Raw genomic sequence first — 18730 nt, 5'->3', positions numbered from 1 at the left:
GTGGCCAAGCAAGACAATGTGAATAGCAATCTGCAAAGACCAAAGAGCAACACTCGCATCTGCTGCTGTCCATACCTCTTGGACCCAGTGAATGAAGAGAAGATAGCCCACTGCTGGATAGCGATCAACAGAGATGTATAGTGTAAGCACAGAGAAATGAGTGAATCTTTCTTAACCTTGTCGTCCACAAAACCTCTGAGTCTAGATAGTCAAGGCCCTGCAGGACTCAAGGAGGACGCTAATGGAAAATTTAGAGAGAATTGGCCAATTTATGTCCAACCAATGTGATAGAGACAAAAGCACCCTCATCTCAGGACGCTTTAATGTAATTGCTTCATATTTGTAGTGCCCCCCTAAGGCTAAGGCTCATTATGGCATTATACTGTCATATGTTGTATAATTCCTCATATGACTACATGAGGCTGTTCTAGACATGAATAAGCAATGCACTTCTATAACATTGTTGGACTTACAAAGTAAAGCTTAAAAAAATTTAAATAAAGGCAGCAGGACCAGAGATACTGGCTTCATCCTTTTCAAACTAAACTAACTTCTTTTGAACTCCTTACCCCTTAATTTTTTTCATTTTCCACTTAATCCCCTTATGTGACGTCAGACTTTTTCCATGTTTATTCAGTGTACACTAAGTTTAGAGAAGAACAAATTAGATAGCTGAAGTTTACATAATCTGGTGCTCTGGTATTATAGTGAAATTGTGTTTGTATTCAGCCTGTTGGCATTCAGGGCTTGCCTGCGCCTGTTCTTGGTTATCCCTATGATCTGTTTTGCGTCTGTATTGTTGTGGTCCTCCGCAGCCTGTTTTTCTCCCCGTCTGTCTCTGTGTGCTGTGTGGGCCTGTCAGTTCTCTCTTTTCTCCCACACCTGCTCTGCATCAGGCTCATTAGCCCTGCACTGTTCCCTGTTTTCCCCCAGTCTGTCAGCTCCTTTTTGTTTTTGTCTAGTCACCTGTTCCCTATCACTTCGTTAGTTCAGTTTGTATTTTAGTCCTGGTTGTCAGTTAGGTCTTGTTGAGTCCCTTGCTCAGTTTTGTCAGTGTAAGTTCCGTTTTGTTTTGCCCTGCCTAAGTATTAAACTTATCCTTCAGTTCCAGCTGACTCCTGCGTCTGGGTTCATCTCCTGTGGCATTCAGCACCAACTGACTCAAATGACATCACTTGAGGCAATTTATCAGACTTTGCATTAATCCCTTAGCAGCCTCAAAGGTCTCAAACTTCTACCCAGCACCTTCAAACTGGTGCGCTTCCCCTTTAGAATATATATCTGGCTTTCTAATATTGTATAGTTTTGGCTACTCTCCCTACTGACAATAACAAATATTGTGCTCACTAAGTTAATTGCTAAGATCGGTGATACAGATTTGTAACAAATCTTTTGAGTGCTTGTCTTTCTTACCCATTCTGGACAGTTTTGATAATCTGGCTACGCCGTTGGCTTGTTTACAATCTGATTCATTGGCTGCTGTTGTCCCACATCTCAGACATGTTATCATACTGGAGAAAAGAAATCTAAATATTTGTATCATGTTGAAGAGAAATGATGGGAAAAAATAAACAGACGCCTTTTATAGACTTGTGGCCTGAACTAGAAGGAATTCAAGTAATTGTGGAGAGCTTCGTCAAAACTTTGCAGAACTGACCAAAAGAAAAAAAAAACCATTTCACTCATTTAGGTGTATGTTTATTTATTACTTTGAGTGTGTAACATAGAATTATTTGAACAAATAGTTTCAAATTAAAATATATCAAGACCAATAAGAATAACACCATTTACCAGTACAGAAAAACAGATTTAGGCACATATCCACAGACATGCTAACAAGCTAACCGGCGGGCTACATCTGACCATTAAAGTGTCATATTAAACACTGCTTCCATCTCTGTTGTACATAACTTCCATTATCTTGGTTGGTGCCCATTACTTCTGCAATATAAAAAACAGTCTGGTAATGTTGTATAATTATGTAGCAGTGTTATTGTATTGAATCTGAAAGCTTTTAGTGAACCAAGGGGCATGTAAGTGTTGGTAGATGGAGTAATTTGAGTCTCATGTCCTATAAAGTTGCACCACAAATGGTATGAAATATCAACAGGGTGTTCTGAGAAAAATACACATCCAAATTCATTTTCATTAAAAATTAGCAAACCCTTGATTTCTTCTGGTCTTTTGATATTAGTAGACAGCTTTCCTTCTGAAGTGTATCCCAGAGAAGAGATGGGCTCAAGACACTGGTGACAAAACCAGATTCACTAAAACTAAACACTAATGTGAGACGACACCTTCTCATCCAACACTTGTACATCACAGAAAGCAGTGCCAAGACTGGAACCAGACCGTCTTATGGTAAAAAGTATGAAAACATACAGCAGTATAGCCTCAAGATCACAGCGGTGGGCAACATTCAAATGTTTACATCATGCTTCTAATTAATCCCAGCTGACAGCCCATTTCATTATGTGAAAACCATGCTACTCAAAAAAAAAATTCACAATCTAGCAAATCAGCTTGAGAAATGTTCAGTTTTAACACTTCTGGACAGGTCTGAGCGTGTGGAGGTCATGCTGATTTTCACCCCATTTCTCCTCTGTTTGAAAAGTTCTTTCACTTTTTTCCGAAAGTTCTCTCCTACAATGACGTAAAGGATAGGGTTGAAAACACTGTTAAAGTAGGCAAAGTAGGTAAAGATCTGTTTGCATTCATGCTGGATGGCAATTAGGCTACAGTCAGTCAGAACTTCAGCTGTTAGGAGCATTTCTACAATCCTAATCAGATGGAATGGCACCCAGCAGACCAGGAATGCCACGAGGACTGCCAGCACCAGAATGGTGGCCTTATGCTCTGATTTCTGGCCATTTAACCCCTCCGTTGGACGGTTATTCAGAGCATGAACAATCTTGACAGTGCAGAAGGAAATAATAGAAATGGGGATGATGAAGCCAAACACAGTCAGCACCCCATCAAACAGCAGCTCTACAGTGATATTTGGGTAGTTAACATAACACACAGTGATATTAACGCAAGAGAAATAATTCACTTCCCTGTAGATGAGCATAGGGGTACTCAGGAGCAGGCCCAGACCCCACACCATCACACAGCCCAGTTTGGCATATTTTGGACTACGTATTCTCCCATGGGACAGTGGGTGCACCAAAGCCACATAACGATCTAAGCTAACCAGAACGAGGAAGTAGACGCTGCAGTAGGTGTTCATGTTGATGGAAAGGCTGGCCAGTCGGCACACAGAATCAGAAAAGGGCCAGTTGAATTTTCTGGATGCATTCACAGCCCACACGGGCAAAAAAGCTGTTAGTAGAAGGTCGGCAGCAGCCAGGTTGCTCAAGTAGATCTCAGCGACGGTGCAGGCCTTCTGGTGGAGGCAGAAAACCATCAGGACAAACGCATTAAACACGATTCCCAGCACTGCGACGAGCAGGATATACACCGGCAACACTGTGAAGCTCCATTCTTTGGTTTTTACTGGAGGACAGGTGCTGTTTTGTGCACAGTAAGCGTCACTGAAGTTATCATAACCACTGTGGTGAGACAGAGGAAGGCAAACAAGACAAAACATTAAAATAAAGACAGTTTGAGGGTAACATTGAATTTTTTCTACAAAATGTTGTTATAATCATAACATACTCTGAAACTCTGAATTCTGAGAGACACTGACTGCTGAATGATACTGAGTTAATGCTGTACACTGTAAAGTGTTAAATACTAAGTAAAATGGAACATTATAAAAAAAAAAAGATGTGTTTCCTAGTTTAATGTAGTTCCTGGAGAAGGTGATGCAAAATGTATGCTCAATGTGAGTCAGTTTTACTCTGTGTCACTCAGCTTTACTCAAAGTTTTGATGTAGTCAAAAGAGTTTGTTGTCTGACCAGAGACTTCTGAGGTTTGACTTTGTGAATGTGCAATAATGTCAAATAATGTGCTGATTTTGTTGCAATTTTTGTGCTTAACCTTCTTGTACATTTAAGGATGATAAACACTGGTTATAGAAGACATTTATGCCCATTAGATGGCGTTGTTTGACTCTGAGACGTGAGCTGAGTAGACATTTGGTGAGCATTAATGCATCATTTGTTTGGTATTTGACTTGTGTTTTTGTGCTGTGAGCCGATACAACCATTAACAAATAATGTTGAGGACCAAATCAAATAGGAAAATAACTACTGTTCCTCTTTGTACATGAGCTATAAACATGCCATTTAGAATACTTACTTCAGAGTACTGAAGTACTGCATTCATATTAATGCATTTATTTTAATACATATATTACAAGATTTATGTACCACCATGACAAAAAACACAAACTTTTTCTGTTTGTGCACAACACTGAAAGCTCTCTGATATCATTTAATGTGCCAAATATATAATATTAAAAGCAGTTTCAGGAAAAGCACTGCGTCCGTACCTTCAGCATGTCTTCATCTACATTTGCAGCCACTTGGCTGTTAAAATGCTTTCAATTCAAATGCATCAAGTGTGTTTTTTTAACTCTTCATTCTTTATTCATGTATCAGCATAGCACAGACAGTACAACAGTTTTAAATACTGGTCATATTGATCTTACTGTCTATCTAAACATTGGGACTAAAGCAGATCAGCAGAGAGCAGTAAACGTGTTGAGACAAGCGGCAGTGCCTGGATGTTGACATATTTGGTTGGGTTGTGCCTGTTTAGTTTGAACCGTTTTCTGTTTCAGATTTCTTTTTCAATGTCAGTGCTTTTTATGAAGCACATGAATACTGTCAAACACAAACAATGTTATGAAGCAAGAACATTGAGTTGAACAATGTTCAACATTGCTACATTTTTTATGGTTAATATTCTACAACTACAGGGAATAATGGTAAAACATAGAGAAGTAATGCAAATTAGATAAAACTTATGCATACCTTGTGGGCTGAAGAGTCATTTTCCCTGAAGAAGTCTGCAAGACGTCCAGATACACTGTAACACTGTCCCAGTGCTGTCTGCTACGATCCTCTGTCTGTCTCTGACTCACTCTCTTAAAAGAAAGAGGAAACTGATATTAAAGTGATGTCAGACAGTCCCTTGGTAATTACAGTTGGTGTGCTGTATCCCTCCACCTTTCCTCATTCTGGCCCTTTACTGCAAACTTACTGACATGCTGTACATATAATTCCACTAGAAGATGGAAAAAACAGCAAAGTAAGAATAATAAATACTCATGATTTACTTATTTACTTATGATTATATAAGTATAATCCGTGTTTTTTATGATATGATCACAGAGATTTTCTGTCTAGTAGATGAGTGCAAGGCAACCAGGGAAAGGATCCAAATCTAGACATTTGGGCAGACAGAACTAGTTCAGGGATTTATTGGTATGCTTAAGATACATAGACTTACTGACATAGATAGAAAATCCAAATTGAGTCCACAGGTAGGAAGAATGAGGGAGGGAAAAGGTGCAAGCAGGCAACAATGTACAGATTATAACCACTTTACACCAAAACTCTCATGATTTTATTCTGACAATGGAAATTTGTCTACGTCATTGGTCGGCATAAGGGATTCAGTCACAGGACTCTCGATTCAGGTTGCAGGGTTTTCATTTTTAACGCATTAATTTAAGGTAAAAATATTTTTTTTAATATACGTAATTTAGATGTGGAAGTTTCTAAAATAAGTTGGGGGGCATTTTATCCGTCTCTCTGTAAATACCATACTGTGATGCTGAAGAATGCTACAGATTACAAACAGACTGTAGCAACAGATGGATTTAATCTTCAGTGAACTGTTTGCATAAACCAGATCCACATTCCTTTCTTGCTGTTACAGCAAAGAGTTTTGAGGTGCATACGAGAACCTTCCTGTCACACTTCAGCCAGCAACACAATTGAATTACTCCAAAGTTATACCACTACAGTACGTAACAGTACATATAAGTAAGTAAGTACTAGAGAACAAGATTATGTTCTCTATTATGGCGTAAGGGGGCAGCAGTTCGGGATATTACAAAGAACTCATACCATAGTTATAAACCTCCAGGGATGACAAGACTTTGATATATTTATTATATTATTACTAATGATAGTATCTTATTACTATTATGAGACAGTGAGCTGCTACTGTAGCTAACAGTAGTGACAGTGCTTGCCACAAGTCTGAAGTTGCGGAATCAAACTTTAACAAAACAGTTCCTGTGTGCACAAAATTCACTGTCCTTTTGTAAATATGATTATAACAGATGTGACTCTTAGCCTTTTGTTAATGAAAAATTTTTAAGGGTGCAAACCGGGGACAATGTGATTAATGGTTAGTGCCTTAACCAGGCCACCAGGGCACCTTCTTGAAGCTTTCAACATCAAGACGTTTTGATGTTCTTTCAAAAAATGCTGCTGTGAGGAAAAAAACAATACATCAACCCTTTAAAGTGATTAATCAAACCAACAATCATTTGCAATTGGTGGAGCTCTAGTGTTAGGTGGAGGCATTACATCTCCAGAAACTTGCAACAATGCCCACGCTATTTCCTCTCCTGCCTCCTCCTTCTTGTTAATCTGACCATGGCACAATGAGACTGAAAAATTCATTTGAAATTCATCTGTGCTGACAATGTGAAGAAAAAAACATATTCGCACAAATTGTATCATAATTCACAGAAACCTCTCTGCAGATTCTTTTTGCCAGCACTGCACAAATGCAGCACAGACCCTCCCTCAGTAAAATACACTTGAGTCTTTTCTTACAGTCTGGTACAGTATGAAAGGCGTAGCAAACTAGGGAAATTGGATGATGTAAGGGCAGAAACGAGATTAAACCAAAATAGTAATTAGCTGTGATTGTTAATGCTATTAGATTTGGATAATAGGGCCCTGGAAATGAATGTCAAATTGGAAAACACAGTTGACCAAATGGCCGACAAATGGGGGCGTTATGGGTTTTGTTACTGTTGAATGTCAACCTGACATATTGAAAGGCAAAAAATAAGACCCTCCAATCACCTACCAAGCACCATTATTATTGCTCTCTATAGATATAAACCACAATACTCAAAAGTAATGTGAGTTGATAAATTCATCAAGTTGTGACCATTTGCATTTGCTTTGACTCAACAAGAAGTGTGTGTCTCCGCCAGGTTTTTCCCCTACATCATGTCTTCAGCAGATCAGTTGAGTTGATTTGAGTTTACAGTTTATTCCAGATATAGACAAAAATGTCTATAAGTTATGAGGGTTGATGCCAAGGAGAAACTGGTGTATGTCACTACCGAATACAGGTTTTGTTTACATGCCAAGATACACTGTACAAGGGAATTGTAAATGTAAATGTACACAAAGCACATGGGTGGCCATTTTCCCATGTTAGCCTGCAAGGCGTAACAGTTCAAGAAACAAATTGAGATGAATACTGTATGTTTGCAGATTAAGACCTAAATGCATTTATGAAGACTGCAAACATAAAATGCCTCCTTTTATTCTACAGATTATGTCCATTATCTCTGATTGTGTCCATTATTTCTGCAAAGCACAGCATTTAACATCCTGCGTTGGTGCTGTTTAAACACATAACAGCATTATTATTGAGTTAAGTATCATAAAAACACAACAACACTTTAAGACTCATATCCGGTATGTTGCAAGGCTTTTATCATAAGCAGCAATGGAATCACATGTGATCCTTTGCATTAAAAATCATCACAGTCTTAATTTGCTCAGTTCGGTTGATGTGAGTGGACACAACAGAGCGCTGATATGTGGTCATATCTGATCCCCTGCGATTATATCTAGTCCTCCTGTAGATGGCACTGACTTTCCTCCTAAAGTACTGCCCTGAGAAGACATACAGCAGTGGGTTCAGGGCACTGTTGAGAAAAGCCAGATACACTGAAACCTGACCTCCTATATCAAGAGTGTGGCTCCACATCATTTCATCCAGTGCTTGGATGTCGCAGAGTGTGTCGAGGAAGGTGAACACCTGGAAGGGACCCCAGCATAGTAGAAATAGTAGCGTGACTGCATACACCAGTACTGTGGCCTTTTTGTCACTGATGTCATGAAAACCTACGCTCTCCCTCCTCTGAGCTAAAACCTTGATTATGTTCCCACTGCTGAAAACAATGACAAGAACAGGGAGTACAAAGCCAACCACGTTCATCAGAATCTGATGGGCCAATTTCCAAGAGCTGTCATGGCTATAATCCAGTATACAGGACATTGTCTCGTACTCCTCGATAAACTTCACCTTTCTGTGAACCATGGTTGGCATGCTCAGTAAGAGCCCTAATATCCACAGGATTAGACAGATCACCTTGGCATAAAGTGTCCGTCTCAGCCACCTGGCCTTCATGGTCTTCACAAGTGCCAGGTAGCGGTCAACGCTAATCATGACCAGGGTGTATATGCTGGTGTAGAAATTGATGATGATGATGGAGTTGACAAGTTTGCATAAGGCATCTCCGTATGGCCAATTAAAGTCGTTGTGTATGTACATGGCCCAGAAGGGGAGGCCACACAGGAGAATAAAGTCAGCCAGTGCCAGGTTGCTCAGGTAGATCTCAGCTACAGTCAATCGATCCTTGTGGAGAAGGAACACCCCCAGGACGAAGCTGTTAAAGAGGAGGCCGAACACGGATGAGGTGAAGATGTATGGGGGAATGATGGTGTGGATGATCTTCCACTCTGCAGAAATTGGAGTCTGTGATGGACCGGAGGGCAGGGTGGCACTGCTGTTTTCAGACCATAGAGTTGCCACAGACACAAGCTTCATTGACTCCATGGGCTAGGACACAAAATAATTGTACATAACTCATCAGTAAAATGCAGATAAAAGTAAAACGATTTGATTTAAAATGCACGATGCTATGTTATTTTGCCAATTAAGCTTACAGCTTAATGTATAAAGTACTTTATTTATTTAGAGACTGAATATTAAAAGTTAATCATTTCCATTCTACACATACTGAAATTAATAAAATATTTTACAATGATACATGAATGATACAAATGTTGATACTGTGATGACTTGTTAATTCACAATTAGGCAGCCACACATTTACAAGTCCATTAATTAATGAATCTATTCATTTTCATTTAGTTTAGCAACACATGACACATTCATTCATATGTCCTGTAAGACCTTTTGCATTTTGTATTGTTTTTAACCTAATACCTTAAATGAGATCTGCAATTGAAAAGGGGTAACAACTAACTACATTATTTCTTATCAAGCATTGTATTTTTTGAAGATTGTGTAGCTACAGACTCTGATGTTCCAAACAAAAAGCATGAAATGTTCTTACCGTACGTTTCGTGAAAATGTTCCTCATATGGTCAAAAAGCTAATGATAAAACACCGATCTGGAACAGAGCTCATCTGTGTACACTGAGCTCCCCGTAGAGCAAGCAAAGCAGAGGGGATATCTACTACGAGTGTTTCTGTATATAGTTGCATTCTTCCACACCCTTGGCCAAGGAGTTCAATATATCAACTTGTTTATAAAAGAGTCAAAATTCAGTCCATGCACAAAGTAGAGTCAAGCAGTACAATAAATGTGTGGGAAGAAGCTAAAACTGCAGGCAGCAAATGTTGACTTCAACAGCACTACTGCAGACTGTTAAGAAAAGATTAAGAAAGATTGTTTTAATTCATGATATTTTAAAGGAAGTAATATTTCATCACTTAAGTTAAAAGTTAAAAAAACATTTCAGTGATACTGACTGTGGTTTTATGTAACCATAACAACATTCCTCGAGGCCAAAGGAAGGATTAACTCATTGCATTACATCCATTACATATAAATGTGGCACCCATCCATCTGATTTAACAGATTAACAGGATTATTTCCTGTTTATTCAGCCTGTAATACCTCTGTCTATGCTTTGAAATTGACATATCAGTAAGTTGATACATTGCTTTTCAATTTATGATCACTACAGTGTTCATATAGTAGATAATTTCTTTTTTAAAACTAAATTAGTCATGAAAACTGATAAATTGCAAATTATCCTTAATTCCTATGTAATCCTATCCTAATCTATTCTAAATTTCATCCTCAACCAAGCTGATAAAATGCCAAAATAACACACTTGATATGGCTTAAAACAAAATAACAATCAAGTGGGACAGAAAACAAAATGTAACAGTGTTTCTTGTGCGCAATTCAAAGTGTTATCTACAAATGAGTGTGGTCAAAATGACAAGATGACAGCACACATTAATCATTTAGTCCATCAAGACGTTCTGAAAAGAAACCTGGCTCATTGTCACCTGGTACAAATAATCATTTCTTATCTAAACAAAGACATTACACCATACTAATTCTCAATAGACTTTATTGACAACAATAACACTCACAAATTGTTGAATTATCTTTAAAAACATTAACATTATTCTTTTTAATGCCTGAGTGGACACTTTGTCTTCTTGTCTTGTGTTTGATATCTATTTTACTCCACTGCTTAATTATACTGATCACTAAAGAAAATCCATAGAATTTCACTGTACACATACAGTAATGTAGTGGCAGGCTAATACACAAACATAATGTATTTATTACTTCAAATATTATATATTTATGTTACACCTGTTGGAGTGGGACCCAGTTTCAACGCATGATACATTGTTCAAGAAAACAAACCACAACGTCTTTGAAAAACAACCCGCCTTCCTGATAGTTACTATACAAATAGAAAGTATGGCCTCAGATTTCAGTCATGGAAAATGGCATCAAATTAAGCTTTGTTAAGACGGCCAACAATGGCTTTGTTTAGCAGGAACAACATAAGTGGAACGGCTCTGAAAGGAAACTGCTGTTTACAATGAGAAAATATGGGTTCAAGTACAAGATTTGCACGAAACACACAACACAATATAACTGCCACAGTCAGACATACATAGTTCTGGAGGTTATTTATGCCAAACAAAACTATGGAACATAAATTTCACATAAAATATTTCACTTGTAACTTTTATGCTCTTACATCTAGAATTTTTTCACTAAAATAGACTTCATCCAGGAAATGTCAGTCCTAACAAGAGAATGTCTGAGGTTCTTTTGAATTACAACAAATTACTTCGAAAAAGTTCAATGTTTTTGATTGACACTCTCATGTCTATATGGTAAATAAGATAATGGTTAGTTTAGGATAGCATAAAGACTGGAAACAAGATGAAACATCTGGCTAGACTCTGTTCAGAGCATCAAAATCCACCTACCAACCAATGCTACATCTCATTTGTTTAATTTGTACAAACATGAAATGTTAAAACAGCATATTGTGGTTTTTAGAGGGGATTATGATCCAGACTACTGGTTTTTGTATGGATTAACAAACAAGATATTTTTTTAGTCTGTGCGCTTTAGAGGTACAGAGACAGTACTCGAGACAGAGTCCAGTCTTTATGCTGAGCTAAAATAAGGGACTGCTAGCTGTAGCTTCATACTTAACCTATAGACATGAGAGTAGCATCAAACTCCTCATCTAACTCCTGCCAAGAAAGAAAATCAGTGTATTTCCCAAATGTCAAACTACTTCTTTAAGAGGCAGTGGGTAAATGAGTGGATAATGGAAAGTCTATACAAAAGACAGTAATTGCTTTCAAATAAACTTATTGCTTTAACAGCTGTTATAGATTTAACTGTTAGTACTCTCAGTTTGTTTAGTGGAGTTGAGGTTTGCATTGGAGTGACCAGACTTCCTCCATGGTCGTTTCCTCCTGCACAGCACTAGTCTAAACATTTCCTTTGCCCTCTGCTTAAAGTTCTTCCCCACAATCACATACAGGAAAGGATTCAATGAGCTGTTACTATAACCAAGGTAAGTAGCCAGCTGGTTCCCAATGTCCAACACGTACGCCCACATACACCCAGAGATGACCTCATAATGATCCAGGGTGTCCAAGAAGATGAGAATCTGGTAAGGCAGCCAGCAGAGGATGAACACAGCCAGAACAACGAGAATGAGATACGCAGCCTTCCTTTCCACACTGCCTCTGCTGCCTTTCTTCATCTTCTGGCTGCTCCGAAGGACTTTAATGATGTGGTAACTACAGAAGGATACTATGGGAACAGGGATAAGGAAGCCTACTATGCTGACAGTCATGTTGTAGCGCAGTCTCCAGCCTTCATGGGGATATTCTAGGTAGCAAGCGTCAATGCCGAGATGAGGGAAGAACTGGACGGAGCGGAAGAGGATGGCTGGGAAGCTGAGCAATATCCCAACAATCCAGATACTGAAGCAAATCCCCCGTGCCCAGAAGGCCCGTCTCTCCCTCCCCTGGGTAAGGGGTCTAGTGAGGGCCAGGTATCTATCCACGCTCACAAGAGTAAGAAACAGCACACTGCAATAATAATTCATCCCAATGACGATGTTGATAAGCTGACACATGGGCTCCCCAAACCTCCAGTGGAACTTATTGACAATGGTCGCAACCCAGAACGGCAGGCAGGAAAGCATGAGAAGATCAGCTGCTGCCAGGTTGGCCAGGTAGATGTCGGCCACAGAGCTGCGCCGCTTCTCGAGACAGAACACGCAAAGCACAAAGGAGTTGCCCATCACGCCAAGAATACAGATGATTGACATGTAGGCAGGCTGCATGGTGTAAATCCAGTCCCATGCATCCGTGTGGTTGCAGACAAGCTCATCTCTTGCAGCACTCTCCATAAGTAACACAGCTGCTGATCACTGTGAAAGCTCCAACAAAGTAACAGTGATTTTAGAGGCTGAAAAATAAGGGCACATATACCAGTAAAACCTTTTAGCTATGTCAACACGGGTTTAATGGACCTGTTGCTAAATTCACATTATGATTTGAATTTTAAAGTGTGAAGGGATAATTGATCTAATGGAGTGTGGATAATGGTTTATCAGTCAGGGCACACAGCATGCATATGTCGTTGTCAAAGAGGGGAGTCTTAGCAACATACTCTATGGAGTGTGTCTGTGTTTGAAAAAGACCCCGGCCACATACATTCACACCTGTATGAACTTATACAAACACATGCAGAATGACACAATGAGAAATCCAACTGAAATTTGAAGCCTGCTCACTTTTTACTATTGTGCATACTTCCCTATTTTTCAAAGGAGAATAAAAAAATTTTTGGACCAAGCTTCAGGTGCCTGATGATGTGTCTCACATAGCGCTGTTGACTAATATTTGAGGGGTGGCGTTGCTGGGAGACGCTTTGTCAACCTCCATGGCATGCTACTGACAGGAATACATCAACGTCTTGTAGGCCTATAGCCTTTGGACTTTGACAGAGGATGCTTTTGCTCCTCTTTTCAACAAGCCCACGTTTATTCCACTCAGAAAGGGGAAGTTAGAAAGCCAGACTAACTACTTGGCTCTGGGTTGTGATTCAATCAAAGCATAACATATCATAGTAGCATACAGGGATGGAGGTTCTGAAAAACATTTGCTACTGCTACTGTAACAGGGTTGGTTTTTTTGTGTGTATTTGTACTTTCCCTAGTAATTTTAAACGTTTTTAATTCTTCTTGTGTGTAAGTAATTCTATCAAGAGCATTGTACTTCGCTACATTTAAAATCAAACCCATAACAGAGTAAAATCAAATGTCAGATGGCATGCTGTGTGTCTGCAGCCTCAGGAGGGCAGTGAGCACCTGCTGACAGTCAGGGAAAAATACTGCACATGTTCATGTGTACGCTCAGGGGGGTTGCGGGTCAGGGGATTGCATGCAGGTCAGGCCTAGTGGCTTGTGAACAGTGTAACAATGCGCATTACTGCATTGAAATTAAGGAAGACACCATTTTGGGGTATGGTTAGCATTATTGTACCCTTTTATTAAAAAGGTACTTTATCTAATCACTTGAATGCACCACAGCTAACATGTTAAGTGACCCAAATCAAACACCAAGATGTTGTGACCAAGAGGTGCATGATAGGTCTGACTAACATGCTAACTGCTGGAAATCTCACAGTGGATCCTCCAGGTGATTTTTACACTCACTGCTTTGCTTTGGAACTTGTACCTTCAGTGAGGTGTGTGAGGCCTTTCTGTGACAGTATCTGACACCTTGTGAAAGGTGTGAGGATGGCGAAGGCTAGTCCCACACATCAAACCATTGGCTGGCTAGGTTTAGGCATGGGGCTAGACATGGTCTGGGGTAAGACAAGAATATCAGGATGAGGCCAATCAGAGGCAGAGCAGGGGCGGGACTTATTGCCAGCAGGAGAGAGAGGCTGAGTGGACTGGCTATAGTCGATTGGTTATGTACATTATGCTTTGATAATGAATGAGTGGATGAGATGAACCAGGAGCAGATTGTTTGACGCACAATGCTCAGAAAATCCCATTAAGACAGGTCAGTACAACAACTCACTGTGATGGATTTAGCTTACTTACAGTAGCAACTACGACAACATAGCATTATGTGCGTGTTACCTGGTGAAAACTGTGCAGCTGTGTTTGCTTTAATGTGTGTATTTGTGTCTGCAGATGCTCAGGAATTTATATCATTTGTACACCTCTGTGTTGGTTGCCTCGCTGATTATTTAATGTATGTAGCCTAATAATACTTGTTGCACCCACCGTGGTGTCCATAGACCTCTTAGTTATTGTTGATCACTCACACACACACACACACACACACATAAAATGTACTTGTTTAGTTTACTCAGACATTCTACATTATATTCTACATTATATTTTTACATTCTACATTCTTATTTTTTATTTGAGTGTAGTATTCTGGTAGTCTTTCCATCTATGGTAGTATAATCCTGAAAGGCAGACAAAAATACATGGAACAAGTTCACACTGTATACTTTTTGGCACACTTTTTACCCTTTGAGGTAACTTTGTCTGCCTGCATGTTTTTTATTCCACAAAAATTTCCAGCCCTAGCATTGGTGGTAAATCCTGAATCCTAACAAAGATTTCCTGTTTGGCATGGCCTGCCTTCATTTTGGGGACAACAAGGGGTGTACCCTTGCCCACAGCCCACAGTGAGTCAACACTGGAGCATTAAATGGGGAGAAATCTATAATGAGACAACTGATGTGCATAGAGCCAACAAAAATGAGCATGTTTGTGTGTCACCACTGGAAACTCTTTGACAGAATCCTGTTTTTAACTCTGCAGACAATGAGTCAGAAACACCAGAAAACACTCAGCAAGCAGTTGTTGGGGCACTCTCACATTCTGGTTTTGAATTATAAAGATTCAACCAGACATCCATAAAACCATATATATTTTTTGTTTGATGGTTATGTTCATAGAAATACAAATACTGGTACTATTTACATTCTGGGTTATCAGTAATACAAGATACAATATGAAAACTGGATTTACATGAATTCTTTTACAGCAACCAGGCTGTTTTAGATAACACCACCTGTACATTCAAGATACTGATGCTTGCCAGTGTTTGTAACAAGGACCCGGCTGTATTGCATGCAATTAAACTGCCATAAAAGTGAGAAAAACAAATGAATTTGGTCAGGTTTTCCAGCTTATTATAAGTGACATATAATATTCTACAGTAACATGATTATGGCAGAATAACACTTTGGTGAGCAATATGTAAAACCTCCTCTTTACCAAAGAAGACGTCTCGCCAAAGACTGATCTGAGTAACTGGTCCCATTACTACATAATTACATCCAAATTACAATTACACAATTACGTAAAAATCTAATCATGAATTGAGAATCATTTGAATCATATTGGTGCAAGATTATTGCATTACTGTCCACAGTCATCTTTCAGCAAAGTCTTTTTTTGAGGGGAACATTGCTTTTGAATGCAGTGTTTTATGCCAAAGTCTTCAGTGTAGAGGACTGGTTTGAACGTGTGGAGTCAGAGGTTGTTGTTTTCTTAATGCTCAACTGCTTGAAGACTTCCTGAACTTTTTTGCGAAAGTTCTTTCCTACAATGACGTAGAGGATGGGGTTGAGAACACTGTTGAAGAAAGCTAAGTAGGTGAAGATCTGGTTGCAGATATCTAGAACAGTCGTGAGGTGACACCCTCCCAGGACATCAGCTCGTAAGAGCACGTCTAGCACGGTCACCACATGGAATGGCACCCAGCAAATAAGGAACGCCAGGAGGACAGCCAGCACTAGAGTGGTGGCCTTCTGCTCCGTTTTCTCAGCATTGAACCTCTCTATTGCCTGGATTTTCAAAGCCTGAATAATCTTCATAGTACAGAATGAGATACCTGAAATTGGGATGATGAAACTAAAAATGATCAACATCCCATCACAGACCAGCTCCACAGTCTGGTTTGGGTAGTTAAGAAAGCATGCATTTATGCCAAACTCAGGGAAATGTCTCACTTCCCTGAAGAAGAGCGTGGGGGCGCTCAGGAGCAAGCCGAATCCCCACACCATTAGGCAGCCCAGCTTTGCATATTTTGGCCTTCGCATTCTGCCATAGGACATTGTATGCACCAGTGCCACATAACGATCTATGCTAACCAGAACGAGGAAGTAGATGCTGCAGTAGACGTTTATCTTAATGCCCAGGTTGACGACTTTGCACAGAAACTGACCAAAAGGCCAGTTGAAATCATTGGATACATTGACAGCCCAGAAAGGCAAACAGGACAACAGGACAAGGTCAGCTGCAGCCAGGTTGCACAAGTAGATCTCAGCCACGGTGCAGGCCTTCTTGTGGAGGCAGAAAACCATCAGGACAAACACATTAAACGCAATTCCCAGCACAGTGATGGCCAGGGTATACACCGGCTGGCTGGTGTTGAGCCACTCCCAGGCATCCGAATCTGGACACTCTGTGCCATTGGTTTTGTTTTGGTCTCCATATAAAGCTGTGGTGGTGAAGTCTGGAACACTGTGGAGAATATAAAAAAGGCGATTAGACACTGAAATTAAGCAGCAGTTTAACTGAAATAGGCTTTTCCACTTTCTTTCTGAGAGTTGGATAAGTAACAGAATACCACTCTCATGACTACACTGTAAACATTTAGCTATGGCCAGCAGCTGGTAAGACTAGTTTAACTTAAACACACAAGAGTGGTAGTGATTCTCTCACCCAACAACAAACACGCCACTATATAACTGAAATCAAACTTCTAATGGAATATTGAAATGATTTATTATTTAACTATTTTATAACATTTCATTGTTTTATCACTGAATATCCTTTGTATTTCTTTCTGTCATTGTTGGGCTCAGCTGTGTGATTTCTGGGGATTGTTGGGACTGTGGAAATGATTATTATAGGATCATCCCCTGACTTGGCCTTTATGTTTCCACGGGTGCAGCAACTGCACAACTGTTAATGCTTGCACAGAGTGCTACTTTCAACACGCTTTGCACTAAAATAACAGAAGTAACCATATCAACAAGACCGAACAATTACTGTAGTAATTCATCAGCTGAGTTTTTAAACATCAGCTACGCTTCCAATCATAAAAACAGAGCTGTGTTTTCACTGTAAACCTCCATATTATAAATCTAACTGCTATTGCAATTACAAATTGACAAACTGTTACATACACCAGCTACCAGCCCTACATTCACTGATAAATTCATGTTTCTATTGTACCTGTGTGTTGGTCATGTACAGCGTTTGTCATGTTCCAGTAATGAACAACAGCGTGGATCTGTTCTTTCTAATTTCCCTGGGGATGTTTGATTTTGATCTGCACAATATGAGATATCTTACTGATCCAGAAGCCTGTTTTGCACTGAACCATTACATCAAAGTTTCAAATGGTACTCAACACATATGAGAATGGTTTTGAACACAGAGAGACTTGATAACGACAAGTAGAGCTTCAGTTTAATAATGAAGGTCTACATCACATGTATTACAGAAAAGTGGATAGTGGGCAAATTGAACCCATATGAAACTGTTGCAAGATGCAATATGTGCTATTCAACAACCAAATGTTTGACATTAATAAAATGTATGGTCTTTACTGTAACTTCTCAAATCTGAGCTCAGATGCGACGCACTGTGATCAATGTAATTTTAAATAAATTTTGCATTCCATCAACACATTCAACTAAAATGCACATACCAAAAAGGAAAGGGTCTACTGCTGACTGACACATAACACTGAACATGTTTATAGAATTAGATTAGATGCTACAAAACAAAACATTTCTGTACTGTTCAAATATGTACCAACATATTTTGTCGCCCAACGTATCTTGATGTATGATAAGTGTGAATAACATGTTTCTTTACACGTCACTTCTTTTTAACATGTTTCTGTATAACATTCATTTGATTATAAAGCCCAGCACTACTGTAAGTTGGTAATTCTCAATGTCTGCTTTTACTATAACCCTCTATAACCCAGATGAAACTCATACATACCTTGTGGGTTGAAGAGTCATTCCTTCTGAGTAAGTCCACATGTGAACTATCCAGATGCCCGGCCACACTGCGCTAGTGTCCTCCTTTGCTCTGCTCAGTCTGTCTCTGACTCGTTCTCTTAGAGGAAACTGTAATTAAAGTGATGTCAGCCAAAAGTCATACTTGAGACTGCATGCCTCTGTTTTTCCCCCCTCTTCTCTCTTTACAAGCTGTTTGTAGTTTAGCAAAGTACATTTTTACTTGCTTAATGGCTTATGAAATTCAGAATCACCACAGTTTTTGTCAGAGGTGTTAAAAGATGTGCTCCTGTATCATCAACGCTGAAAAAATGTGTTGTAATTTAGCTGTTTTTAATCTTTTTTTATTTTCATTATGCAGCCATTTGAGCTGGAAGTAAAAGTTTCAAAGAGGGAAAGTGTTG

At 39.4% G+C, this 18730-nt stretch overlaps 3 protein-coding genes across 3 annotated transcripts; all 3 read right to left on the bottom strand.

Moving 5' to 3' along the window:
* Positions 1-1706: 1706 nt before the first annotated feature.
* On the bottom strand, positions 1707-3493 carry LOC139211986 (B2 bradykinin receptor-like; the record flags this gene model as incomplete). Its single annotated transcript, XM_070842422.1, has 1 exon — positions 1707-3493. A coding segment is annotated over one exon (975 nt), but the record flags the coding sequence as incomplete, so codon positions are not given.
* A 4167-nt stretch (positions 3494-7660) lies between these two features.
* LOC139211985 (uncharacterized) lies at positions 7661-12657 on the bottom strand. Its single transcript, XM_070842421.1, has 3 exons — positions 11643-12657; positions 10888-10919; positions 7661-8773 (listed from the first exon to the last, which is right to left on the bottom strand). Exons 1-3 carry the CDS (start codon positions 12655-12657, stop codon positions 7661-7663), a joined length of 2160 nt encoding a protein of 719 aa, XP_070698522.1.
* Positions 12658-14849: 2192 nt separating this feature from the next.
* On the bottom strand, positions 14850-18398 carry LOC139212041 (B2 bradykinin receptor-like). Its single transcript, XM_070842485.1, has 2 exons — positions 18310-18398; positions 14850-16812 (listed from the first exon to the last, which is right to left on the bottom strand). Exons 1-2 carry the CDS (start codon positions 18348-18350, stop codon positions 15774-15776), a joined length of 1080 nt encoding a protein of 359 aa, XP_070698586.1. The 5' UTR covers positions 18351-18398; the 3' UTR covers positions 14850-15773.
* Between the last annotated feature and the right edge of the window lie 332 nt (positions 18399-18730).

The sequence above is a fragment of the Pempheris klunzingeri genome, chromosome 13 (genome assembly GCF_042242105.1).
Source record: "Pempheris klunzingeri isolate RE-2024b chromosome 13, fPemKlu1.hap1, whole genome shotgun sequence".
Classification (NCBI taxonomy): Eukaryota; Metazoa; Chordata; class Actinopteri; order Acropomatiformes; family Pempheridae; genus Pempheris; species Pempheris klunzingeri.
Note: the sequence above shows the minus strand (reverse complement) of the source record. Positions and strands in the feature narration are given on the sequence as shown.

Coding starts and splice junctions, on each gene's coding strand:
- LOC139212041 (XM_070842485.1), bottom strand. CDS start 18,350: ATGTGGACTTACTCAGAAGGAATGACTCTTCAACCCACAAG. Junction 16,813..18,309: donor ATGACTCTTCAACCCACAAG/GTATGTATGAGT, acceptor TATTCTCCACAG/TGTTCCAGACTTCACCACCA.
- LOC139211985 (XM_070842421.1), bottom strand. CDS start 12,657: ATGGAGAGTGCTGCAAGAGATGAGCTTGTCTGCAACCACACGGATGCA. Junction 10,920..11,642: donor CTCCACTAAACAAACTGAGA/GTACTAACAGTT, acceptor TATGTTCCATAG/TTTTGTTTGGCATAAATAAC. Junction 8,774..10,887: donor TAAATAACCTCCAGAACTAT/GTATGTCTGACT, acceptor TTTGTGTCCTAG/CCCATGGAGTCAATGAAGCT.